Below are 26,347 nucleotides of genomic sequence, written 5' to 3'. Positions count from 1 at the left end.
CGCACAGTCGCCTCGCGGGGACGCTCGGGGCGCTTCGGTAACCGAACCTTCCCGACGCCAACCGCCACCGCGGGAACCAGTACCACCGTAGGCGCGCGGACCGTAGCCGCCAGCCGCCAGCGCGCATGCGCGGCCGTGGGAAGCCCCGCCCCAACGGGTTCTCCGCGCGCGCCCGCTCATGGCGGCCGCCGCAGTGTGTGGTGTTTAGCGGGCGCGCGCGCCGGGCTCGAGGACGCGCGGGGCGGCGGCGGCGGCGGCGGCGGCAGGGGAGCCGGGCTGCCGGGCGGGCGGGCGCGCTCTCGAGGGCGGCGGCCCAGGGTGTCCCGTCGGTGTTGGCGCTGCGAGAGTTGGAGGCGCGGCCCGCGGCGGCGGCGGTGGTGGCGGAGGCAGCTGGCGACCGGGCGCGTTAGACGGGGCCGGGGTCCGCGGCGCGCTCTCCGCCCACAGGTAAGCGGGCGGCCTGGAGGGAGGAGCCGGCCGCGGCCCGGGGTGGGCCGGGTGAGCCCTCGCGGAGCCGCGGCGCCTTTGTCTCGGCCGCCCCGGGCGGGCCCAGGCGTGAGCGGCCGTGTGGGCCGGCGGCGGACAGGCGGGCTCACCGAGGCTCAGGCCCGCGCCCTCTCGCAGCCTTTGTTGTGCGGCCGGGTGGACGGCCAACATGGCGGAGGTCAGCCGCGCGCTGCGCGGCCCGCGGTCGGGCCTCGCCTCGGCGGCTCCGGTCGGGCGGCCTCCCCCGGACCTGCGCCTTCATTGTGCGGGGGAAGAAGGCAGCCTCCTCCCTTGTTTATGTCGCTAGGAGCGGGCGCGCGGACGCCCGCCCGGGCCGCTCCAGCCTTTAAGCCTAAGCCTTGCTCCGCCCAGCTTCCTTTGCGGGATAGTTGGGGTCCTTCCTCCACGCTCCCAGATGCAACTTCGTGTGCACGCCCTGGTTCGCTGCGGCGCGCCGGTTCCTGGAAAGATAGGAAATTTGTTTACCCTGGCAGGAGTCACATTTGTGCCTTCGGAAAATGAGGCCATGGAGCTGATTTGTCAAAGTCATGGGAGCCCTGAATGTGGGATGTAGGACAGGGAGGGACCTGACTGCCGTTCCTAGCGTTGAACATTTGCCATTTCTTGATTGGCGATTGTCAAGGGTGAAATGTTAACTCCTTAAAGCGTTAGGAACACGGGCTCGGGACTCAGCTCTCCTGCTCCGAGCTCCGATCAATTCCTGCCCCACCGGTTTGTGACCTTGGGCAAGAGTCCTAATTTCTGGGGTGCTTCATTTTCCTAATCTGCAAAATGGGTCTCATGGAGAGTATTTTCCTCAAAGCTGTTGAGAACTCATGAGATGGGAAGTAGTTGAAGTGCAGAGAGCTCTTATAGTAAGTCCTCAGCAAATGATTACCGCTCAGGCTCTTGTCTCATAAAAATATGCCTAAATTAGCCTGGCATGGGTGCATTGGAAGTGCGTAAACCAAAATATTTGGCATTATAAATCGTTAGTGCTTGGGTTCTGCTGTTAAATGAACTGTTTTAGAGGGCAGAACGGCATGCTTTCTGAGATGCTGGAGTTAGGGACTTGCAGAACGGCATGCTTTCTGAGATGCTGGAGTTAGGGACTTGCAGAACGGCATGCTTTCTGAGATGCTGGAGTTAGGGACTTGAGTGATAGGGGTGTGGATTGGTAAATACTACCCATTCCGGAATTTGGGAAGTCGAATAGATTAGAATGAAGTTTCCTTTTCGCAGTCTTAGTTCACGGTTCAGTTCACCTTCAAGGACTTCAGTTACCTAACTTGGAAAAGTAGGACAGTGAACCCCTTTAATTAGAGTAGTTACCTGTGGTGTCGCGGGCTCCTTCAGCAGCTGCTGTGACAAATGGGATGACACAGTAACTGTCAGGGAGAGATTGGCTCACGTTCTGGAGACGGTGTTTACCTGTGCGATAAGTTTGTGACTAGGCTATTTTCTCAAAGTGGATTGCATAAATTCCTCTTACTTTTTTGTTTTGTAAACTTGAATAACAATACAAACTTCCGTAGTCTGGATAGGTTAGTTGCAGTTTTGTTCAGAGCTCTTTTACTTAACCTGGGCTTTGTCAGATTTGTCTTGTATCAGAATTGGTTTAATAGACCCCTGTTGGCATCTTTGCCACATAGCTTTGTAACAGTATTTAAAACTGAAATACAGTGTAGCAAATTTGGGGAATTGCTAATTTGTCATCTCGCAAAAAAAAGGGGGGGGGGAGGACAAAGAATTACATTTAGAAACAAATGTAATTCATTTTGCGTCAGAATATCTGCTCTCTCAAGGCTTCAGGAAATTCCTACAGCAGAAAGCTGGGCATGGTGGTAGAAACCTATACTACATTACTTACCTGGAATTTCAACATTTGTGGGGCTGAGGCAAGAGAAAAATTTTAGGCCATCTAGGGCTATTTAGTGGCACCCGCCCCCCGCGCGGTTAAAAGTAGTAAATAACAAGGGAAATATCCAAATATGCCAATGATTGGAAGATTAGGGTTTTGTTTTCAGTGTGTAAGGTATTCTGAAGACCAGTCTTGCATAATTAAGGTAACAGAACAAGTTGAGTGACTTTACATAGTTGTAGATAACTTTCATCTTATTTTATGATAGTTGATACACTCAGTTTTAAAGATTAGAAGTTCTGTTAAGGTCTGTTTCAGATCTTTAAATAAAAATAGGAATTTCTACATGCAATTTATCAAATACTTAAATATTTGATGTATTTCATCTAGACCTTGCCTTCAACCAGATCTTTATTTTATAAACTTGAGAGCTCACACTTTCCTATAAACAGAAAAATATGCAGAAGTTTTTATCTTTAGTTTTACCAGTATAGTTACTGGTAAACGGCCAATGACAGGCAGAAGAGGGCAATCAGATCATCTGGAGCTGGAGTTACAGGTAGCTGTGAGCTGCCTGACATGGATGACTGAGCTGGGATCCTCTGGGAGGGCAGCAAGTACTCTTAACAACTGAGCCATCTCTCCAGCCCTGGTTTAGCCATTCTTATGGCTTCCTAGTGTTACCAGTGTAAATGAGCTTTCTTATTAAACCTATGAACCTGACTTGAAAGGCCTTCAATATGTAGGCCTAACTAAGTTCCTTGATGTGTTTAGTAAGTACAGTGCCTTGTCTCAGCTGGCCCCTTCTGTTGCTTCCTTGCATTTTTGATGGACTGTGTGCTTCCAGGTCCTTCTCTTTCTACTAAATTCATAATAGCCCAGTCATCATTAGCTGAGCTCTTCCTGAACTCCCCACATTGAATTGGGTGCCATTTCTTCATGTTCCCACAGTACTCTGCTAGTCTCCACTGCAATGTCTCCTGAGCCGCTGTTTTTCTATATAGTGTTTTGCTTATCCAAATAGACTGTAATGTTTTTGAGTTTTAGCTTTGTTCTCCTGCTTGTCAAGCACAGCATTGGCATACATTGATGCTCAGTAAGTCAATGCTAAATGACTATATCTTTACATTGACTTAAGTAGACTTTTCTCAGCCTTATCCCAGTGTGTCATATTTGCCCTACTTATTCAAACTAGATTATTTTGTTCCCTGAACACTGCACATTTCTATAGAGCTTTGTGGTTGTGTATAATCTTCAATGTCTGCTACTTTGGGAAGATTAGTTTCTCTGAGCCTTAGTTTTTAGTACTGTGTGAACACCTGTTAAGGATGTTACCTGGGTCCTACTGTTGAAATACTGTTGTTTGATTAAGAGGACAGCCATTAAGAGTCAGACCTGGATGTGTCTTTTGGCCCTGTCAGTTGTCTAAGATCCTTGAGAGCAGAGATACTGCCTACACACACAGCTTAATTAATTAAAATTGCAGTTCTAAATATTAGCCATACATTCAAGTGAAGAAATAAAATTACGTGTTACTTTATGTATTATAAATGGAGTCAAAGGTGCTGAAGTAGAGACAGTGGGAGGGACAGCTGCTGTTTGGGGTGGTTACCTTTAAAGGAAGATGAAGAACTGGCACTAGCCCTTTGAAGCAGGGGAGCAGCCTAGTAAAGGTCCTTGAGGCTGGACGGAGTTGGAGTGCTTACAGGAGAATGTCACTGAAATGAAATGATGGATTGAGGAAGCAGGCAGGTGGGGGTTGATTCTGTTGAGTCAGTAAAAAATGTGAATTGAGGAAACTCTGAGAAAGGTTTACTGACAAGGACAACACAATCCACGACTCTTAAAGGCTGCTTTAATCCAGGCGGTGGTGGCACCCGCCTTTAATACTATTGCTTGGAAGGCAGAGGCAGGTGGATCTCTAAGCTTGAGGCCTGTCTGGTCTACAGAATTCTAGGACAATCAGAGCTACGCAGAGAAACCGGTCTCGAAAAATCACAATGAAACAAAAACAAAAAACAAAGATTGCTTTAGCTGTTTGGAGACTATTTCTTATTATCTGTGATAGCTGATTATGACTGGGATTAAAGTGCTGGTGGTGAAGATGAACAAAGTAGATGAATTTCAGGTATATTTTTGATACATAATAATGGGTCTTGCTGATGAGTTAGATGTGAGAGGTAGGGAAAGGAAGGAATGAAGATTTCTGGCTAGAGTGACTATGGGTTGTGTTGCCACTTGTCAAGATGGAAAAGACTGGCCATGTTGAGCCAGGATGGTAGTAACATTCAGAGTTCTGATATGTTTGAGTTGAGGTGTCTGTGCAGTTGGAGGGAGAAAGAAAACCAGAGGCATGCAGTGGCATAGAAGCCAGATGCATGCTTGTGTTGGAGAGACCTGGTCCAAGAGGGAAGTGTAACATTTTGAAGCAAGAAAATAGCAGGCAGGGTTCTTCTTGGATTCTCAAGGGTGAGAAGTTAGTCTGTGGCTTGACAGAGAGAAGCTAAGGTAGATAAAACTGGTGGTTTCTGCTCTTTTCTCAAAGTAGGAGAGGTGAAACTCCCAGTGAGTGCAAGTACTTTATGTGGCAGGTCAGAGGCATGGAAATGAGTTGAGCAGCTGCACTGAGGAAGGGAGTTGCTACCAAGTGCTTGCTGATGATTCCTGGTTGTTGTTCAAGGGGATCCTGGGAGAATGCTAAAAGTGATGGAATGATGCACTTTGATTCTTACATGTATGTTTTCTGGTTGACATTTTACGCAACTACATATAGAAAGGTGCTCAAATCATGAGTAGGCCTTGACTTTTCACAAAATGAGCCTGCTGTTCTAACTGTTGCCCGGGGTTAAGAAGAACATTACCAGAACAAGACACCCTCTTTCCTCATTTAATTACCACTCCTGACAGGAGGCATCTCCTGCCTTTGAATGCCACAGATGGAATTTAGTTGCTTTTGAGCTTTCTATGAACGGATTAATGCTGCGTGTGCTCCTTCCCATCTGTTGTGGTTCTTGAGTTTGTTCCTGACAAGGTCACCAGCCAAATGATACAGCATCCCAGTACTTACACGTCATGTGCACTCTTCAACAGAAAGTGCCGTCTGACAATGCTGATACAGGTGATTCTGCCTGGCAAAGACTTTTCATTAAGTTTGACATATTGATTTGTGCATGTGTGTTTTGTTTGTTGGCTTGTTTTTGTTTTTGACTCTTTTGTATATTCTTTGTTTGGAAAAAGGTTTGGGCACATGAACTGGAAGGAGAAAAACTAATCTGTGTTTATAAACAGAGACTGCCAGTGGCAAATATGTCATTTCCTCCTTTCCCTCTTCTCTTCCCCGTTTTGTTTTTTTGTGAGATGTTCTTACTCTGTAGCAGGAACTCTTAGAACGGAGTTATAAGGTGTTTGTGAGCTGCCTTATGGGTGCTGGAAACCAAACTGGGTGCTCTGCAAGAACAGTATGTGCTTTTTGGTACCAGGCCTCTCTGTAGCTTCCAATTTATTGAAAGTTTTCTCCTTTAGAACATTTATTTATTTTCAAATTCTGTGTCTGTGTGGAATTGTGCATCAGTATGCTGTGCCCTCAGAAGCCATAGGAGGGCATTGGATCTCCCGGAGCTGGAATTGTAGGCAGTTGTGAACTGCCCATTGTGGATGCTGGGAGCTGCACTCAGACTCAGACTCTCTGCATGAGCAGACATGCTATTAACCGTGGAGCCATCTCCAGCTCCAGCCATGAATACTTTAAAGTTAATTTCTTTGATCTGACTGAAATGGACATTTTTTCATTAAATGATAGATAGCTGTTGTTAACTCTTGAGCTGTCCATATCAAAAGGAGTTTGTGCTTATAAATCTTTTTTTTTTTTTTTTTTGAGACAGGGTTTCTCCATAGCTTTTGGTTCCTGTCCTGGAACTAGCTCTTGTAGACCAGGCTGGCCTCGAACTCACAGAGATCCGCCTGCCTCTGCCTCCCGAGTGCTGGGATTAAAGGCGTGCGCCACCACCACCCGGCTGTGCTTATAAATCTTGATATCTTACAGCTTGATACTTACTTGTGGTTATAGGTACATTTGCCCCATGCCCTCTGTCCTAATTTTATTCTGTACTTTTTCTCCCTCTACTTGGCTGGGGATAAATCTAGACCTCCAGGCATACTTAGGAAAATTCTCTAACACAGAGTTTTGTTCCCAGATGCCTTACCAGTTTTAGCAGTTAATTCTTATGTGTAATACGATAGTCTCATGTACCACAGTATGTTATCTGGACCACATTTAAACCACATTTTGTTGTTGTTTTCTTTTCTTTTTTCTTTCTTTCTTTCTTTTTCCTTTTCTTTTCTTTTCTTTTCTTTTTTTTTTTTTTTTTGAGGCAGGGTTTCCTCTGTAGCCCTGGAACTCGATCTGTAGACTATACTGACCTCAAACTCACAGAGATCCACCTATCTCTGGCTCCTGAGTGCTGGGACTAAAGGTGTGTTCCTCCACACCTGGCTTAAACGGCTTTCTTAAGGAAGAGTTATTTTTAGCTTATTCCTTTTTATACATGTTGTATACCTTTGCCAATATGTGAATCAGAAGAAAATGTGCTAGATTACAGAGGTACACACTTAATATTGCTTAATTGTGAGAGCCTTTTATATTAAGTATTTCCTGAAGTTTTGGAAAATTCCCTACATTTTGCTAAGAGTTAAGGCTAAAATCTTTAAAAACAAATCTATGTATGTCATTTCCCTACTCTTAGAACTTTCCCTTTGGTTGAAAAAGTTTTATATTTACTGTAGATTTCACAAGGTTTATGCGTTTTTCTGTTTTGTTGTGAGGCAGGGTTTCACTATAGCTCAGATTGGAACTCACTGTGTAGTCCTGTCTGACTAATTTACAAACACCTCACTTCCTCTGCTTCCCAGACACCGAGACTGCAGGTGTGAGCCAGTATGCCTAACTTCCCAAGAATTTTTTTTGTATTAGGGATGAAACATAGGGCCTCTCAAATGTAACTGAGAGTTACAGAAGTCTTCTCACGGCCCTCTACAGAGTTTTTTTTTTTTTTTAATTTCATGTGTTTGGTGTTTTGCCTGCATGCACCAGGTGCATGCCTAGTGCTTGGGAGAGCAGAGGAGTGCACTGACTCCTCTGGAGCTGGAGATACAGTTGTGAGCTGCTCTGTGGGAACAGGAACCCGGGTCCCCAGGAAGAACAGCCAGTGCTCCTAGCCCTGAGCCATTTCTCCAGCTTTCTGTACGGTTTTTAACAACGATGACTCCCCATTTCTTCTTTTTTAGGGACAGCTAGACTAGCTAATTATTTTTGTACTTATCTTTGTTGGTTTCCTGCTGTGGGTGGAGCAAGCCTCCTCCTCCTCCCTCCCACTTACACTTACTTTCTCCACTTGTGTGTGTGCCTCAGCCTGGCTGGACAGGTTCTTATAATTGGCTCTATATGGTAGGTGATGGCTTTCCCTTGCACTATTAAAGTTGTATTTCGTACAGCGAATACCCTCTTGTTGTAAGCTTTCCTTTGTTTTCTGTGCTTTACTGTAACTGTCACTACACCCTTTACTACTTTTCTAAATGGTCAAGTCCCTCGCAGGCTGCAGACTATAGGTCACCTAGCCTAAGTTGTCATTCTTAAAGCTCCCTTTATTGCACTGAATTTATTTTGGGCTCAGTTTACTGTACTCCCTGTTCCTTCTTGGTTCATTCCGTTGAATTTGAAGAGCTTGTCCAGATTCCTGAGACCATGTGTAGAAGAGGTAGTCTTTCAAAATGTTGCATCAATATTTTGCCCTCAACACTACGGGCATAGTTTGATCTGGATAATCATTTTCTTCAAGAATTGAAAAAGCAATACCATATTGCTATGTAACTGAATATTGCTGTTCAAAAGTGCAGTGCTTCTGTGCTTTCTACTTACCTATCCAACAAATGGTTTTTGAGGTGATGCTGTGTATACTAATTTTATTATTACTGATTTTAATTTGAGGCACATCATTCACCTTCTAAATAAGGGTGAATGGGCCTAGAACAATTAACATAAGTAAGTTGTATAGTAGATAGAAAGTAACACAGTCTAAGGAATAAATAAATATCAGAGATGCCTGGGAAGTAAGGAGAGAAAAAGAAAAGTGCATTAAGATGTGTAGAGATTTTAGAAGTACACAAAAGATGAGTTAGTAGTCAGGGTATGGGTTGCTTTTTTAAAAAAAAATTGTTAAAAATCTTTTTTATTACATTTTAGTGTGTCCATATGGGATGATAATGTGTGTGTGAGCAAGAAGTTACCCTGGAGACCCTGTAGGAGTGGGCTCTTTTTAATCCACTGTGAGTACGAGTCCTGCAGATTGAACTCAGGATTAAACTGTCCTTGAATAAGGTTTTTTTTTTTAATTTTTTATGTACATTGGTGTTTTACCTGCATATATGTGTGAGGGTGTCAGATTCCCTAGAACTAGAGTTACAGACGGTTGTGAGTTGCCATGTAGGTGCTGGGACTGGAGCCCTGGTCCTCTGAAAGAAAGCTCTTAACCACTGAGCCATCTCCCCAGCCTCCTTGAATGAAGTTCTTACTGCCTCATCCTCTTGAGTTGAAGACATGCCCCACCATGCTCAGATGAGGTTACAGCTTAAAATAGAGAAACAGGGTGGTCTCATTGAGGAGTAATGTCTGAATAAAGATTTGAATCTAGGAGAAAAGTGTTTGAAGACAGAAGGTCCAATGGAACAACCTAGCCTTATCATAAGAGTGAGAAGAAAGAAGTGATTGCAAATACATCATATTGTTTAGGCCTTATGGGCCATTTATAGGATTTTAGTTTTCAGTATGTATGAGGAGCCATGGAGGGTACGGAGCAAAGGAGTGAGATAATGTAATATAAATTTGAATTGGATTGAGCTTGCTGTGCTTAGAACATGAATGGATTATTGGATGAATGTGGGAGACAGAGATGGAAGGAGAAGAGTGGACTAGGAAGATATTGTGATTTTTCAGGTAAGAAAATAGTTCTTAGGTCAGATGGTAGTGTAGGATGTTGAGCAACGGTTGGGTTCTTTGGTGATTTTTAAGGAGAGACAATAAGATTGACTGGTTGTTTTAAGTGTATGATGTATAAAGGGGTGGCTTAAGTCTTCTGAATTGCCTCTTCCTCTCATGTGTGATATTATAGACAGCTGGGCTTATTTTTTTTTAATTTGAGCTAGAGATACACGTTTAAAGTTTTTTTTGAAATTATGATTACACCATTTCCCTCTTTTTCTTTCCTCCCTCAACCCTCCCATGCATCCCCCTACTAACTCTCTCAAACACATGGCCTCTTTTTCTTTGTTTAGTTGTGTGTATTACATAATATATAAATAAAAAATACAGTTGTAGTAATTGGAGCAGTGGGGCTGCGTCCCCCGCACCCGGCCACCCGCACGGCTAGCTTTATACCCGAAATAATTACACGGAAACTGTATTTTTTTTAAACACTGCTTGGCCCATTAGTTCCCGCCTCTTATTGGCTAGCTCTTACATATTGATCTAACCCATTTCTAATATTCTGTGTAGCACCACAAGCTGGCTTACCAGGAAAGATCTTAACCTGCGTCTGTCTGAAGTGGGAGAATCATGGCGACTGATTGACTTGGCTTCTTTCTCCCAGCATTCTGTTCTGTTTACTCCGCCTACCTAATTTTCTGTCCTATCAGGCCAAGCAGTTTTCTTTATTAGTTAACCAATGAAAGCAACAGATAAGATACAAGACCCACCTCCATCACTCAGTTTGTATAATTCTAACTATATATATGATCTCAGAGTTGACCACTTGGTATTGAATAACCAATTGGGTAGGGAGAGGGTTCTTTCCTGAGAACAACCTTTTTTTTTCTCCTCTCAGCTTTCCCCCATTTGCCTGTAGTTCGTTTTCTAGGATTGAGGTTCCCTGTGAGTTTTCCCTCTTCTGTGTTAGCATGTCCATTGGTGGTGTCATTGTTCAGGTCTTATTTAGGTAGCCATGTTGTTGAGACTTCATGAATATAACTTCTTACATTTCTAGGAGACACAGTCTCACAGCAGACTGACAAACTCTTGTTCTTTTGTCTCTTAATCTTTCCATCTCCTCTTCCCTTTTATACAGTGATCCTTGAGCTTTAGGTAGATGTGTCAGTTGGGACTGGGCACTACACTTTCTCTTGTTCTGGATTTTGGTTGGTTTTAGTTTTCTGGTTTATTACAAAGAGAATTTCCATTGAAGAGGGGTGAGAACACTTATCTGTGTATATAAGGACAAATATTTAAAATGTAATTAGGAATTGTGTTGGTTTAGTAAAGTGGCATTGTAGGTTTTTCTCCAAAATTCATGATTTTTTTTTTTTACTAGCCCTAGGTAATTGGCTAGGTTTCCAGTACCAGGCATGATTTCCCTCTTGTTGAGTGGGTCTTAAGTCCAATTAGAGAGCTGTTGGTTACCACCAAGGTAGTCTTGCCGCTGTATTCTGTGGTTACTGTGGTTCATGGGCATCATAGCTGTATAGGATGCTTTCATCTTTTGGAAGCTTGCATGGCATCTTCTGGTACCATGAAAGCTAGTCCTCAGAGGAAGCTTTCAGGTCCTGTGTCCAAAGTTCACGATGTCTTCAAAAATAAGAATTTACATTCCACCGCTGGGAGGCAACCAAGGGCAATAGCACTAGTCTGTAATGTTTTGGGAATCTGTTGGATGACCCTGACTAACAACTCAAAAGGGTTCTCATGTATGGTGTTGGGTTTGTATTAGATACACTATGACTCTCATGGGAGCATTCTCAGTCCAGAAGGAAAAAATTCATTTAAACTCTCTATATATTTATACACAGATTTATATGTATTATGTGTTATTTTAGTAGATAAAAAAATAAATGATTTCTTATGACTTTTTCTGACAGACTTCCTGTTATTTTACCCTCCTGTAGTTTATCTCTCCCCTGCCCCCCCTCCCCCCCCGCTCCATAATTAAAGCCTCCCTTCCCTGTTTTTCCCATTTCTTCCACAAAGTCACTTATAATCTGCCTCCTCTCTGTTGTTCTTTCTCCTTCTCCAGTGTCCCCTCTACTTTCCTGGTTTCTGAGGTTACTCCAGGCTTTATACTCACATCTGAAGATTTCAAGTGAGAGCTTCAAAGGAGAGAACTTGCAGTTCACCTCACTCAATATGATCTTTTCTAGTTGCATCCATTTACCTTGCTAGATTCTGGTGAACGATGTACCTAGAGACATAAATTTAAATTCTTGGGGGAATTTAAAGAGTCATAAAGTTACCAGTGTAAGAAAAGGTGGCTGTGGGCAACTCTGAAGTTCGGGAATTAGGAGAGAAAAAGAGTAATTTGCAAAGGGCAATGAGAAAGATTGGCAACATAGAAAACCATCATAGTTAGTGGTTAAAGTTTATAACCTGATCTGTTAACTGTCACATGTTGGTGACAGTTCACAACTTGCAAACAAAATGTACTGAAATATTGGATACTGCGTGCTAAATTTATACCTTAAAGCAGCTGTGGAATGTGCTGGTCATCATGCTGGCAGTTTGCTTGTTCTGGAGGTCAGATACCTGGCTGGGGATCCAGCTTAGATGGTGTTTTTGCCTAGCATGAATGAAGCTCTGAGTTCGATCCACAGCACTTCATAAAACTGAGCACAGTGGCAGCAGGTTCAAGAGTTGACATAGTGATTTTGAGACTAATCTGGCTTGCATGAAACCCTGTCTCACAAAAACAAAATGAATACACAGAGTTTTATTAGCGAGCTAAGTATTCAGGCCAGTTTGTCTCATTGAACCCAGAGAAATAGTTCAAATTTTGGTGTTTCTTTGGATTGGGGATATTTGCACAGACTCTGTGAGTTAAGCATTTCTAATTTAGAATTCTGAAAAGCTTCAGAATTAAAAAAAAACATTTAGGTGTCATATCATTTTGGATTTCAGGTTTATTGATGCTTTGTATGTGTCGAGACATTCTTGTAAAAATGAAGAATTCTATAAACAGCCTGTTGGGGGTGAAGAATACCTAAAATTAACATCTATTGCATTTTATCTGTATCATTAAATATCAGAACAAAGCAGAAAGTTCACATAGCTTAAGTGCAAAAGGCAAGACCTTTAGATGTTGAGATAGTTGTCTAACTTTTCTCAAAACTTTTTTGAGATACTGTGGTTGTAACAGAAAAGGTACCACATTTATTTTTCCTGGTAAATGGGAAAAGGGAAAAATTTATTATGGTATTTCCCTATTTCTGTCATTTTAGTTACTGGTTTCATTTATCTGATCAGCTGTCCCAAAAATATATGGAAAATTTCAGAGAGAATATACAAATTTCAAATTTGTATGATGGAATCACTGTCCCACTTGAGTCATGAGTCACCCTGGTGTGTCCATGCTGTATGTGCTGCCTACCCAGTCAGTCAGTCAGGAGCCAGCTAAGTTAGCATACTGTCTACTGACAAGATGGACTTGTCGTGACACTATAGTGAGGAAGTCTGAATAATCCTTGTTTTGCTTAAAATGTGGCTCAAGAGGGTTGGAGAGAGCAGAGCGCTTAGCAGTTAAGAGCATTGACTGCTCTTACATAGGACCTAGGTTTGAGACCTAGCACCCACATGGTTGCTCACGGCAGTCACTTCAGTTCTAGGATATCTGAAAACCTCTTCTGGCCTCCACAGGCACTAGAAACACTTGGTGCACAGACATACACATAAGCAAAACATTTATACATATAGAATTTTAAGAATGTTTAAACAATAGATCAGAAGTATAAGAGCTTTATTACTAGTGATTTAAGATTTCAAAGAGAGGGTAGAAATGTCTTATTTAAATGAAAAGGTCAGTTTCTTGATTTAATAGAAAAGTTTTCAGAACATACAGAGTAAATTATTGGTAGTTTCTTAACAGTGCCTAATTTTAAATTAAACTTTGTCACAGGTCTGTATATAATGTATGTATGTGTGTATATATGTATATGTACAACTCCAAACCACAGTATATGTAGGATATATTACTGTCCACAATTTCTGGCATTAACTGTGGGTTTTGTATTTGATCATGAATAAGGAAGGAAAAATACTCTTATTGGAATGGTAAAGTGTTTTGTTTGGGCAATGCTAATACTTTATTTTGACATTATATAGACAAATTGTGTGTGCTGTGTAGTAGAACTGACTACAGTGGTGAAGCATGGCTGTACCATTCCCAAGTGAAGTCTGAGTTTGCAGGGTTCCACGTGCTTATAGCCAGCCTGTTACACAGAGAAATCCTGTGTCAAAAAATAAAGCAACCCAACAACAAAAAAACCCTTAGCCTTGGTAGGTAGGGGTTTCGTACCTATCAACCCCTCCCATCAGTACCAGTTGGGTGTCCTGTAATTCAGTTTTATACGCTCTCCCTCAAGTTTGACCCTACTGGTTAACCTCTGTGTCTAGAGGTTCTGATGTCATTCTCTAGATTGTAATTTACATTTCTGACCAGCAATGCATTATGGGTGGATATAAAGTAGGGTTTACAGGACTACTTTTTCTGATCTCATAGTTAGCTAGGGTGGTCCACAGAACTCTGATACATATTTTACTAATGTTCTTTTGTTACAAATGATATAAATAACATACTGTGAGCAGCCAAGTAGAAGAAATGAATAAAGCAAGTTAGAAGGGAAGGGGCTTGAAACTTATGTGTCTACCTCTTGGGTATATTCTCTAGATACTTCCACACGCCACTCTTTCTGGAAACTAAGCCCAGTCCTTGTGGGATTTTTATGAGGCTTCATTATTTAAACATGGCTGATTCAACTCTGGCCCCTTTTGCAGTCAACCCTATCTTTATCCCCTCTCTGAAGAGTCAAGTTTTTGAGTGACTGAGCTGCATCCTTGGCCACTATCAGCCATTCATTAGCATACAAAGATTTTAAGGGCTTTAATCCCTGTGCTGGAGTAAGACTTCAATTACTTGTTAATCATTTGATTATTTCAATAATAGTTTTCTTAAAGGTTCCTTCCATCACTGTTGTTTGAGTCCTTGCCTTAGTTATGTTTGCTTATTATCATTTTACTACTTTTTAAAAAATATGAATAATCTGAGTTCCTTGAAGAATTTAACGAAGATAATTTATTCTAACAATGATGTACATGAGAGTTTGTTTTGTTCGTTTGTTTATTTATTTATTTATTGAGATAGGGTTTCTCTGGGTAGCCCTAGCTGTTCTGGAACTCTCTGTAGACCAGGCTGGCCTCCTGAGTGCTGGGATTAAGGTGTGTACCACCTCTGCTTGGTTCTTTTTCAGTTTTTATACTTTGTTATGGTCTCCATGTTACAGCCTCCATGTGAACAGCAGAACTGGCTGGCTATACTTAGGAGTTTGTGCAAACTACAGAAGGCCTACTGGTAGAGCACTTCCTGGAATGTTGAGGGTCCCATGTTACTGGAGTTGGGGTCATAGCAGATACCCCATTACACTTTGTTACCCATCCTCAATAAACCAATGAAAAGAGCCAAATTAATGATGAGAAGCAGAAAGGGGGATTTGGTCAATGTAACCACATTGGGAAGAGGGATAAAAATAGGTGATGCCTGCCCCCAACTAGAGTTTAAAGGGAAGAGGACAGATATACCTATGAAAGGCAGCGAGGCCACGTATTGCCCTTTGTTGTCTCTATTTCCTGTCTTTTCTACAAGGTCATTTGACAAGTGTAAATCTTTCTGCTGGAGACAAGATTCTCTTCTTGTTGTAGCCCAATGACTCAAACAGTTCTTGAGGAATTCTCAGTTTTTGGGATCAAGTTCAGTAAGAGGAGAGAAGCACAAACATGTCTTTAGACCTGCCATGCAGGCTGGTTATGCTTGGGCTAGATCCTCAACAGTACAGCATACAAAACCAAATGAAGCCCCAAAGAAACAGTCTAGCTTCAGACCTCCCAAATTAAAGTCTATGGTTTTTGTTTTTTAACAAGATTCCCTAAGTGGTAGGTAGCACATTGAATTTGAGAACTATTGTGGTCTAGGGATGGACTCTTTGTTTAATGAACACTTTTCTGATGCTATGTTTCATTTCTTACATAATTCATTTTTATTTTGTATTTTATTTATTTATCATATTGCAGGATCTCTCTTTTTTTTTAATTTTTTATTGGTGTTTTAGCCTGTATGTATATCTGTTTGAGGGTGCTGGATCCTGGAGTTACAGACAGTTGTAAGCTGCCATATGGGTGCTGGGAATTGAACTCGGGTCCTCTAGAAGAGCAGTCAGTGCTCTTAACCACTGAGCCATCTCTTCAGCCCCTGCAGGATCTCTTTTACATAGTGCCTGTGAGGTTCTGATTAGGTATTTTTCTGAAGTGGAAACCTCAGTAGGGAATCTTGGAAGAAGGAGATGAGTTACAGATTAGAGTTCCTTTTCCATAGCAGCTTTCTGTCAGGTACTTTTCTTGACGTGCACACAGAGAGACCCAAGCTCAGCCCTGTCTTCAGAAACACCTCCTTTGAAAATGAGTCTCATTGGCCACGAACCCACCATATTTGCTAGACTGACTGGCTCTGGAGCTCCAGGAATCCTCCTGTCTTCATTTTCCAGTGCTAGAATAACTCCCCCACACTGTTTTTATATATGTGAGGGTTTGAACTAGGTCTTCATACATGTAGAAGTGTAGAAGTGAGCTATCACCAGCATGTTTAAATGTTTTAATTCAAATCCCTAATATAAAGTGTAAATTTATAATTGAATAGTTATAATTTTATTGGCATTTTTGCCACTTAGAATTTGAACTTAAGGATTTGCATTTGGTAGTTAGCTATGAGATCAACCACTTGAATGAAAAAAAAATAAAAAGGATGGACATGACTGCCGCTAAGGTGGAGAAGAAGGCTTATTGTAGATAAAGGGGAGCGTAGCCAGAGGCAGGAACATCTGGGAGAGTTCAGAGTGAATGTGACCCTGAGCCTGGCTGTGTGAGAAGGCAAAGGGGAGAGAGGAGACCCAGGAGGGTAAAGGGTAGAAGGGTTGGGGACACCAAAATGGCTGGATTCTATAGGAAAGTGCAGCTCCTGGGCTGGAGAAATTTAGGGTGGAGTATACTCTGTAACTGGTAGGGAATGAGGGATCAGGGAGAACCTGGCTGTCAGGTGGACTTTGATATGTTAAATAGACACCTCAGCCTTTTGTCTGCAGTTTGAGACCCCCTTCGCAGTCTTTTTGTTGATAATCAGTGACTACTTCCTGCCGCTGCGGTGAGAGTCCTTGTTGTATTGTTGGGGACCCAGGAGAGCTGGAATGGTGGCCAAGACCTAGAAGAGCGGGGTGGTTCACTGACTATCCAGGCTCAATGGGATTATCCGGGGTTAAGATATGTGTAGGCACAATGGAACAGTCTGTGAGGCTGGACCACCTAGGGCTAGCTGCTTTGGAGCTGTCTAGGATGCAGAGGCTCAGGCTGGCTGAAAATTCTGTTAGAATGAAACACATGGGACTGGTGAGTTTGGAGTAGTTTGCAGTATTTAGTTGATTGGAAATCTGCTGGAGCAGATACAGATTAGGGACAGAAGGTAGAGTTAAAGAGTTTAGGGAAGCCGGGCGGTGGTGGCGCAAGCCTTTAATCCCAGCACTCGGGAGGCAGAGGCAGGCGGATCTCTGTGAGTTCGAGACTAGCCTGGTCTACAAGAGCTAGTTCCAGGACAGGCTCCAAAACCACAGAGAAACCCTGTCTCGAAAAACCAAAGGAAAAAAAAAAAAGAGTTTAGGGGAAATTTTTAAAAAATAATTCAGTTTTATTTTATGAGTATTGATTGGTGTTTTGCCTGCATGTATGTCTGTCTGTGTGAGGGTGTCAGATCCTCTGTATCTGGAGTTACAGAGAGTTGTAAGCTGCCAGGTGGGTGCTGGGAATTGAATGTGTATCCTCTGGAAGAACAGCCAGTGTTCTTAACCGCTGAGGCATCTCTCCAGCCCCCAGAGGAGAATTTTTTTATCTAGGGTATACATTTGAAATTTATAGACCTACGGTCCTGGTAGTTAGAGGACTGGATTCCCAAGATCAAGGGGAAGAGAGAGCCCACTCAGGAATAGCAGGTGGGGGAAATTTAGGAGTACTTGAGTCTGTTTGGCCTGCAGGAGGTGGATTCAAGTTGAGTCCCTGGAACCACTACCTAGATGGTTGCCATGGCTCCTGTGGTCTAGATGCCTTTGTTTGGGGTAGTCAGTGTCTATCATACAGGACAGCATTTAATTTTTAGCTGCCAGAGAGCAGCCTTGGCCAGACCCAAGTCTGAGAGATGTTCCTGTGGAGAAGAACTTGAGGATGACCTTACTTTGACCAGGCAGAGTAGAGAAGTCAGCCCAAATGTGTTCCTGGCATCATCAAAATAAAGCTTTAAGCCCTAAATACAGTCCATAGGGAGACTGGGAAATTTTCTGATCCTTTTATAGTGTGCCATTATAGAAGATCAGTTTTTTTTTGTATGCCTTAGTTTATCAAGATAGTTAAAGCGCAACAAAGTGAGCATAGACAAAGAAGCTAGACAGATATTACTGTGACCCTGAGTAGCCCTTAGGAATTTATAAACCTTATCAAACAAATACACCTTATTTAGCAAACATATATTGTTACTTATTTGAATTTTCTAGAAGCCTGGGGTTGAACTGTTAGCAAAGTCATAAGTAGTTAGGTGTAAATCTCTAAATCAGCTTTTGTTAATCTGAGTAGACCTTTATAACCTTAAAGTTTATCATCATAATTCATACCAACCCAAAATATTTTAGGCCTGTTGTTGTTTTATTAGTCTAAAAGAGGAAGCAGAGGGCTCAATAGGACTAAAAAGTTATATAAGATGTTACCTTAGTTGGTTTATGTTATGTGGTCATCTTAAAATGGCAGTTAAGTCCCATAGCATGTACCTTTTAACCTCAGTAAAGATGGCTGCCAGCCACATAGCTGTTATTAAAAGCTATTTTTTGAAAGATTTATTATGTATACAATGTTCTGTTTCCATGTATGCTTGCAGAACACTGTATACATAATAAGTAAAGCTTTATTTATTTCTCATTATAGATGGTTGAAAGCCACTATGTAGTTTCTGGGAATTGAATTTAGGACTTTTGGAAGAGCAGTGCTCTTAACTGCTAAAGATTCTTTTTTCTTTTTTCTTTCTTTTTCTTTTTTTGTAGATCAGTTTTACTTTTTTCTTTCTTTTTTATTTTTTTTAAAACGAGTTGAATCCAGTTGGGCAGTGATGGTGTCCTTTAATCCCAATACTCTGGACGCAGAGGCAGGTGAATCTCTGAGTTTGAGGACAGCCGAGGATACACAGAGACACTTTGTCTTGAAAAAACAAACAAAAAAGTTGAATTTAAGTTACATATGCAGTATATTATAAACAAGGGTTGAATCACATATATAGTAACTTATAGCAAATTAAGATTGCCTCTGTATAGATTTTTAATTATAAGCCTGTTTAAAGCCAAGTTTTGTTACAGATTTATAGATAATTTTTAACTATACCCAGTGAACTTACAACTCCTGAGAATTGAATTTACAGCATAGTTTTAAGAGATGTTTTGAGAGCAGAGCAAAGAGAAATTGTAGAGATAAAAGTTTTTTAAGAGTGGGAAGCAGAAGTATAGAGCAGAGCTAGTGTAGATGGAAGAGATTTGGGGTCAGTTGTTTGTGCTGTGGCAGTTAAGATTTGTGAGAGTTTGGAAATCAAGTGTGCCTATTTTTGGCCATTGATCTATACTGAGGCCAAGCTGTTTATAGTCCAGGCCTGGGTGTGTGTGTGTGTGTGTGTGTGTGTGTGTGTGTATGTGTATGTTGAAAAAAGAAACTCCCCTTACAGGAATTTCTGTAAGCTCCTCGAGGAGCTGAGAAAGTGTGTGTGGTGACCCAAATGTGGTCATGCTTAGAGAAGCTGCGGGAGGGAGGGGTGGACTGCAAGCAGGTCAGCAGTTCCTGGGGGAGGTGAGAGAGAGTGAGCTAAGCTGAGGTGGATAAAGAGTCTTTGTGAGGAGAATTTCCAGCCAGGGCATTCTCAAGGGGAATGGAAAACTTGTCAAGTGTTCCGAATCATGCAGAGGAAAGGTGGCTCTTCTCACGTGACGAGGACCCAAGTAGGGCAAGGGAGCTTCCTGGCACACAGGTGTGGCTTTTGTAGTGACAGTGGAGAAGCAGGCAGCTTGGGGTGACACTGATCCTGTGGAGAGATGAGAGGGCAGGGGAGGGAGACCCAGATGGGTGTTTCAGGCCAGAGCTGAGAGATGAAGGGAGCACCCAGTGGGTACCTTGGGAGGATGTAGAAGGCTCTAGGAGTCGGGGATAGAGTTATGGCATAGACAAGGAGAGGAATGTGGGGGTGGGAGGAGAAGTAGTGAGAAGGTAGACCCTAGAATTTGGGGTTCAGTTATGTCAGTCCCAGCTTTTGGTGCCAGATGGATGAAAAGAAATAAGAAAGGAAGGACATGACTGCTTCCGGGTATGACAGAGAAGAAGATTTATTGTAGATAAAAGGGAGAGCATAGCCAGAGGCAGGGACAGCTGGGAGTCCAGAGTGAACATGACCCTGAGCCTGGCCACATGAGAAGGGGAGAGCCAGGAAAGTAAAGAGTAGATGGGGGGGGCAGAGTAAGCAGAATGGCTGGATTATATAGGGAAATGCAGCTCAGCTCCTGGGCTGGAGAAATTTAAGGGGACCGGGGCATCTCAGCCATACCCTGTAACAGATAGGGAGTGAGGGATGCAGGGAGAACCTGGCAACCAGGTCTACTTTGATATATTAAATAGACACCTCAGTCATTTGTCCTGGGTTTGAGATCTCACACCACTGATCTACCTTCATCATTATTGCTTTATAGTAAATGTAATTTCTAAGAAGAATTTTAGGGAAATTAAGAAAGGGTGAACAGTCTTTGCATTCTACCTCTTTTCCCCCTTGTAAGTAAAGAATGCAGGGCTTGAAGAGAAGGCTCAACAGATAGGAGCACTTGCTGCTGTTGTAGTGAATTGTTTTCTAGCACCTACATGGTGGCTCACAACTGTCCAAATGCTAATTCCAAGGGATCCTATGGCCTCTACTGGCCTCTGCTGGTGGTGTATATATACACGTTCAGGCAAAACACTGATACACACTAACAAATGTATATGAGCTGGAGACATAGCTCGGGTTTTGGAGTGCTTGCTTGGTGTTTCCAAAGGCATGGTACTACATAAACTAGTGTGGTGGTGAGCAGTCCGAGTAGTCACTGAAAGGTGGTGGGAGTTGGATGATCAGAAGTTCAAGATCATTTTCAGGCTCTTAAGAGTTCAGTGGTAGTCTAGGATTAATGAATGTGTCAGATCTCAACAAACAACCCCAAAACAATAACAAAAACCTAACAGTGGCTAAGTGCCCTGAAAATATTAAGGCAAAATTAAAGGCAATAATGTTTTTTTCCCATTTAGATAATAGCTACTTAAGCTTTCTACCAAAATGGGCTTGATGTACAATTTGGAAAGTGTATGTTGTATTTCTGTTCTTAAAGATGTTTCTTAAAGATGTTTCTGTTCTTAAAGATGTATTAAAGTTAGGTGAAAGTTACTGAACATAATGAAGGTGGGCAAGTGGTTGGAGTCAACGTTGGTGAAAGTGGGTAGAAGTCATTGTACTGGAATGCTCATTGCCAGATTTTGGTTATGTTTGAAGGTTGTCCTAAGCATGATGTAATACCAGCATAAACCTTTGAAGCTTCAGCTGACACCCTCCAGGTCTGAAGTGCATAGGACTTTATGGGGCAAGGGCAATGCTTGTTTAAAAACAAGGCAAGCTACTCTAGTTTAATGAGGCCAGTTAAGAAAACTTTTCCAGAGTAGGATGAGAGTATAATCTCAGTTTGGAGGTAGAAGTAGCGTGTCCTGAATGTGTTTACGATTCTCACTGTACTGGAAGAGGGCATTTGAAATAGGCTGGCACACAAGTGGCCAAGTTAGAATTGAGGAAAATAGTAGTTGAGGCCTGGAAGTGTTGTGTGAGTTATTCACTGCATGCGAACTTGAGAATTCACAGGACGAAGTTGACGTTAGGAGTACTTGCCTGGCTGTGCACTTCCCTTCATCCCTGTATGTTCATACTCTGGAGCCTTAAGAAAGCACTGAGATCCTGACCTCCACAAACATGTTCTACCGGACTCAAGTGCTGCCAAGTGCACAGGCTTCATGTTGCAGGTGGCGCCTGCCAAAGCTGCTCAGGTGGTCTGTGGGGCGGGGCTTGGGACAAAGTCCGTCCCTTCTCTAGGCCCTGCCCAGGGGCCTGCCAGGTGTTGGAGCCTAAGCAGCAGGATGCCAGAACCTCAGGCAGACTTCTGCTAGAGTTCTAGGGAGGTGTTGTCCCTCCTGGGGACAGGCCACCCATTGAGCTACTTTAAATCTGAATGGAAGTGACCAGTCTTCTAAACTTAGGAGCCAAGGGCTGGCCTTGTGGGTTGCAGGAACCTGACGCCTGGCTTCTCATGTCCTGGAAGCCGCCGGCACCCTTTCTGCATTCCTGGAAGGGAGTCCTGTTCACATGCTTGCCAACGGTTAGGACCAGGACCAGAAAGAGGAAAGGTACTGACATAAAAGCATCTGTTTCCAAGACAGAAACTGGACTGCACGAATCCATAACTTCTGGTTTAGGCCACGCGGCGGCTGTGTTTGGCTCTGTGAGGTCCGCAGTAAGGGTTCAGTAGAGCTGCAGCGACTCTGGTTTAAATCTAGCTTCAGGCGCGTCACGACTTCTGCAGACTTGTTCTTGGTTTCTACCTTGGGGCTGCTGCATAGTCGAGAATCTTTGTGGCTCAAGATGGAGCCGCATTCCACCCTTCTAACTCGGGAATGGTGTGGCAGTTTTCTTTGTCGGAATCTTTGTTTATCGTGCTGAGTAGAAATCAGTGTGCTTTCTCGAGTGTTTGGAAGGTAATAAAAACATGTTGTAACATGAATCTGAACTTATGCTGATAAATGTTAGAGGTATTTTGCATTGGGCTAGTGTTTTCTTCTGAACTTGACTGTATTGCATTTAAATAAACTGAGCTCTTTTATGTGATGGGAGCGGTTTTGTTTCAAGGAATCCCTTCCCAATTACTGTGTTCCTTTAAGTGAGCACACTTAACATGGTGGAGTAGATGGGAAACTAATAGGCTTTGGTAATGCCAAGCCCATTGTTTTATAAGTGATCTAAAATGGATAAATCATCTGCATTAAAGAATTTGCTCAGATAGAAAGTAGATTACAGAACGTTCTTTTTATTGTGATACCTGGATCACAGGGCTTCAGATGATGAGAGTTGATTCATGTTATATCCTTCCATACCATGAGCCTGAGATGTTGTGATGGACTTTTGTTATACTGTGCGCGTGTGTTGGAGATGAAACCCTAGGGACATGGGTAAGCTAAACATTTGTTAGTACTTTCTTTTGCCCTTTGAACTTGAGAGTACAATTTTAGTAACAAAAGGAGAAAAAAAATTAACCCTCCATTGCTGCTCTTAGCCCCTTATTTACAATGTCTACTGTCTACTTCAATCTATAATTCATTTGTATTGGCTTGGTTACATTTGTAACCACAGTTATTTTGAAACTTAAAGGTCTTTGCAACAGAATGATTATAACTGGAGAAATTACTATATTAAGTATTTAGTGTAGTCTCAGGGAGTGCACTGTTAGGACATTGATCTTTTGTCAGCTGAGATAAATATCCCTCAGTGGCACAGTCGTGGGGAAAGGGGCTTATCCTGCTTGACTCTCGCTTGCTGGTCCTTTCTCCAGATGACCCTGAAGTCTGTATATAGTTGGTGTGTGCTGCAGCCATCCAAAGGAACCGATGGATGCAGGGAGTTCTTTGCTTGCCCTTCATCCTCATCCAGTGTTTGTTTCTGTGGTGCTTTTACCCTCATTTCCTCTTACTTTTCCTGAGTTTCCCTCACCTTTGTACATTCTGTGAGATTTGTTCTGTGGAAGTAGAATAAGGACTTTCATAAATGTCAGAGCAACAGCTTACTGAAGGATGGCTCTCCAGTTCTCCCTGTTTCTCCAGCCTGGTGGAGGGCACTGATTGACAGGAGACAAATGATGCCTAGCTGGAAAGAAGACCTAGTAGATAGCTGCAGGTAGATAGTGGGATGATAGTGCTTCCTTTCCCTGAACATACCTCTCCAGAAGATGTTGCTCACTGCTGGGGAGGGTTGGTCTCTCTCTCTCGTAGTCTTTGGCATATGAACTATATAGGACTCAAGCTGTAGATTCTGAAGCCGTGAGGCTTAACTCAGTCTTGAAGAAATAGACAGAGGTGGAGACTCTGAGGAGAAAAAGGCCAGCCCAAGTAGGTCCTAATATTGTATTTAAGGCTTCTTCTACGAAAGATTTATTTTCATTTTATGTGTATGGGTGTTTTGCCTGCATGTATGTCTGTATACCACATGTATGCAGGGCCCTAGAGGCCTCTCTTGAACCTCCATTTGGGTATTAGGATTTGAACCCTGGTCCTCTGGAAGAGCAGCCAGTGTTCTTACCTGTTGGGCCATCTCTCCAGCCTTGTATTTATGTCCTTTGTTTTTGTTTTTTATTCAAAATGGTATTTCTCTGTGTAGCCTCTAGCTCTCTTGGAACTTCCACTATAGAACAGGCTGGCCTCAAACTCAGAAATCCACCTGCTTCTACCTCCTCTACCTCCTGAATGCTGGATTTAAAGGCATATACCATGCTGTCTTGCTATATTTACCTTTTTTTCTTCTTCTTCTTTTGGAGGCAGGCTTTCCCTGTGTAGCCCTGGCTGTCCTGGAACTTACTCTGTAGACCAGGCTGGCCTGGAATTCAGAGATCCGCTTGCCTCTAAAGGCCTGTGCCACCACTGCCCCCGGCTGTGTTTCTTATTTTATGTAGCCAACCCAAAGATTTTCAGTACTTTTTTTTAGACAGAAGGTATTTTAAACACGCTATAGAACATTTTGGAAATATTTGGTTTACTTATAACTTTATTAAAATTCATCTTCATCACATTAATTTTATTTTATTGTATATTGTTTTAAAACCATATTTATTTAACTTTAGTCTTTTGCTCATAAATTTTGTGGGATGTTTTATAAGTATGATATGTATACATTATTTATGAATGTGTTATAGTTATAACTTTTTCTCCTGCCTCCTTTTATTTTCTTGTTTTTCATTTCAGAAATGAGCCGCCAGACTGCTACAGCATTACCCACTGGCACCTCAAAGTGTCCACCATCCCAGAGGGTACCTGCCCTGACTGGCACAACTGCATCCAACAATGACTTGGCGAGTCTTTTTGAGTGTCCTGTCTGCTTTGACTATGTGTTGCCACCCATTCTTCAGTGTCAGAGTGGCCATCTTGTTTGTAGCAACTGTCGTCCTAAACTCACATGTTGTCCGACCTGCCGGGGTCCACTGGGATCCATCCGCAACTTGGCTATGGAGAAAGTGGCCAATTCAGTACTTTTCCCTTGTAAATACGCCTCTTCTGGATGTGAAATAACTCTCCCGCACACAGAAAAGGCAGAGCACGAGGAGCTCTGTGAGTTCAGGCCTTACTCCTGCCCCTGCCCTGGTGCTTCCTGTAAGTGGCAAGGCTCCTTGGATGCTGTCATGCCCCACCTGATGCATCAGCACAAGTCCATTACAACCCTGCAAGGAGAAGATATAGTTTTCCTTGCTACAGACATTAACCTTCCTGGTGCTGTTGACTGGGTGATGATGCAGTCTTGTTTTGGCTTTCACTTCATGTTAGTCTTGGAGAAACAGGAAAAATACGATGGTCACCAGCAGTTCTTTGCAATTGTACAGCTGATAGGAACACGCAAGCAAGCTGAAAATTTTGCTTATCGACTTGAGCTAAATGGTCATAGGCGGCGATTGACTTGGGAAGCGACTCCTCGATCTATTCATGAGGGAATTGCAACAGCCATTATGAATAGTGACTGCCTAGTGTTTGACACCAGCATTGCACAGCTTTTTGCAGAAAATGGCAATTTAGGCATCAATGTAACTATTTCCATGTGTTGAAACGGCAATCAAATATTTCTGGCCAGTGTTTAAAATTTGCATTTGACTTCACAGAGAATAAGGCACCCATCTGCTTGCCAACCTAAAACTCTCCTGGTAGGTAGAAGCTAGACACATGAAGGTAAATAAAAAGAAAGGCTGTTAATACAGGAAACAGTTGCATGTAGTAACACTAATATATTTAAAAATAATTCAACAGTAAACCACTGAAAAAATATATATATACCCAAGATGGGCATCTTTTGTATTAAGAAAAAAGAAAGGAAGCATTGTAAAATATTTCTGAACTTCGTGTTTGTTGTAGATTGATTGTATTGTTGACAACAATTTTTTGGGGATGTGTGTCTGTGCACACATGGGTGCACGAGTGTGGTTGGTTTTCCTTTAACTGACAAGCCATCTGCGTGGTCATGGACCACTGCTTTCCCCTTGTGAGTAATACATAGTGCTGCTGTGTGTTTTGTTTTGTTTTCTTTTCTTTTTGTGTGTGTGTATTTGCTAATTTTTATTCTAGTTTTTCATTAAATAAATTTGACTTTCTTTTCTGTAATTCAGGTTTTTCTCACTTTTGTACCTTTAAGTTAGTGTCTTTTTGATATTCATAATTGTTTATGTCAAAAGTTTGTGTTCAGTACATACTTTCTTTTCCTTCAATCAGTTTATTAGAACTATTTTTAATTCAGCCCTTTTGTGAAAATAGGAATTCCAGAAAGGAAAGGTAACATGAGAGCGCTGTGCAAAGCTGCAGCAGGTATGAGATGGTCTTGTCTGTGTGAGTCCCACCATCAGGCTGACTCTTGGGAAGGTCAGGTTAGGGAGTAAACTGAGTTATATAAATACCTTTAAAAAATCAGGCCTTTCCTCTCTTCAAATGTGTTGGGCAAATCACATGTTTAAATTGGTTCTTGTATTTATTGGTTTTGCAAAAGTGCATCATCATACACAGTATTTGTAACTAAAGGAAATCATTTGTTTTTTAAAAAAGGCAGT

General features: G+C 42.3%; 1 protein-coding gene across 3 annotated transcripts; it reads left to right on the top strand.

The window, feature by feature from the left end:
- Positions 1 to 307: 307 nt before the first annotated feature.
- Siah1 (siah E3 ubiquitin protein ligase 1) lies at positions 308 to 25,504 on the top strand. Of its 3 annotated transcripts, none has more exons than XM_075976794.1 (2): positions 308 to 447; positions 24,507 to 25,504. In XM_075976794.1, the coding sequence occupies exon 2, from the start codon at positions 24,509 to 24,511 to the stop codon at positions 25,355 to 25,357; it is 849 nt and encodes a 282-aa protein (XP_075832909.1). In that variant the 5' UTR covers positions 308 to 447; positions 24,507 to 24,508; the 3' UTR covers positions 25,358 to 25,504. The 3 variants fall into 3 exon arrangements, with proteins under 3 accessions (XP_075832909.1, XP_075832910.1, XP_075832911.1); XM_075976795.1 differs by lacking the exon at positions 308 to 447 and adding an exon at positions 1,264 to 1,361; XM_075976796.1 differs by lacking the exon at positions 308 to 447 and adding an exon at positions 8,615 to 8,668.
- The last annotated feature ends 843 nt before the right edge of the window (positions 25,505 to 26,347 follow it).

Source organism: Microtus pennsylvanicus, chromosome 6, assembly GCF_037038515.1.
Source record: "Microtus pennsylvanicus isolate mMicPen1 chromosome 6, mMicPen1.hap1, whole genome shotgun sequence".
NCBI lineage: Eukaryota > Metazoa > Chordata > Mammalia > Rodentia > Cricetidae > Microtus > Microtus pennsylvanicus.
This window is presented reverse-complemented; position numbering and strand designations above follow the sequence as displayed.

Bases quoted from the DNA above. Each gene is read 5' to 3' on its own strand.
- Siah1 (XM_075976794.1), top strand. From the start codon at position 24,509: ATGAGCCGCCAGACTGCTACAGCATTACCCACTGGCACCTCAAAGTGT.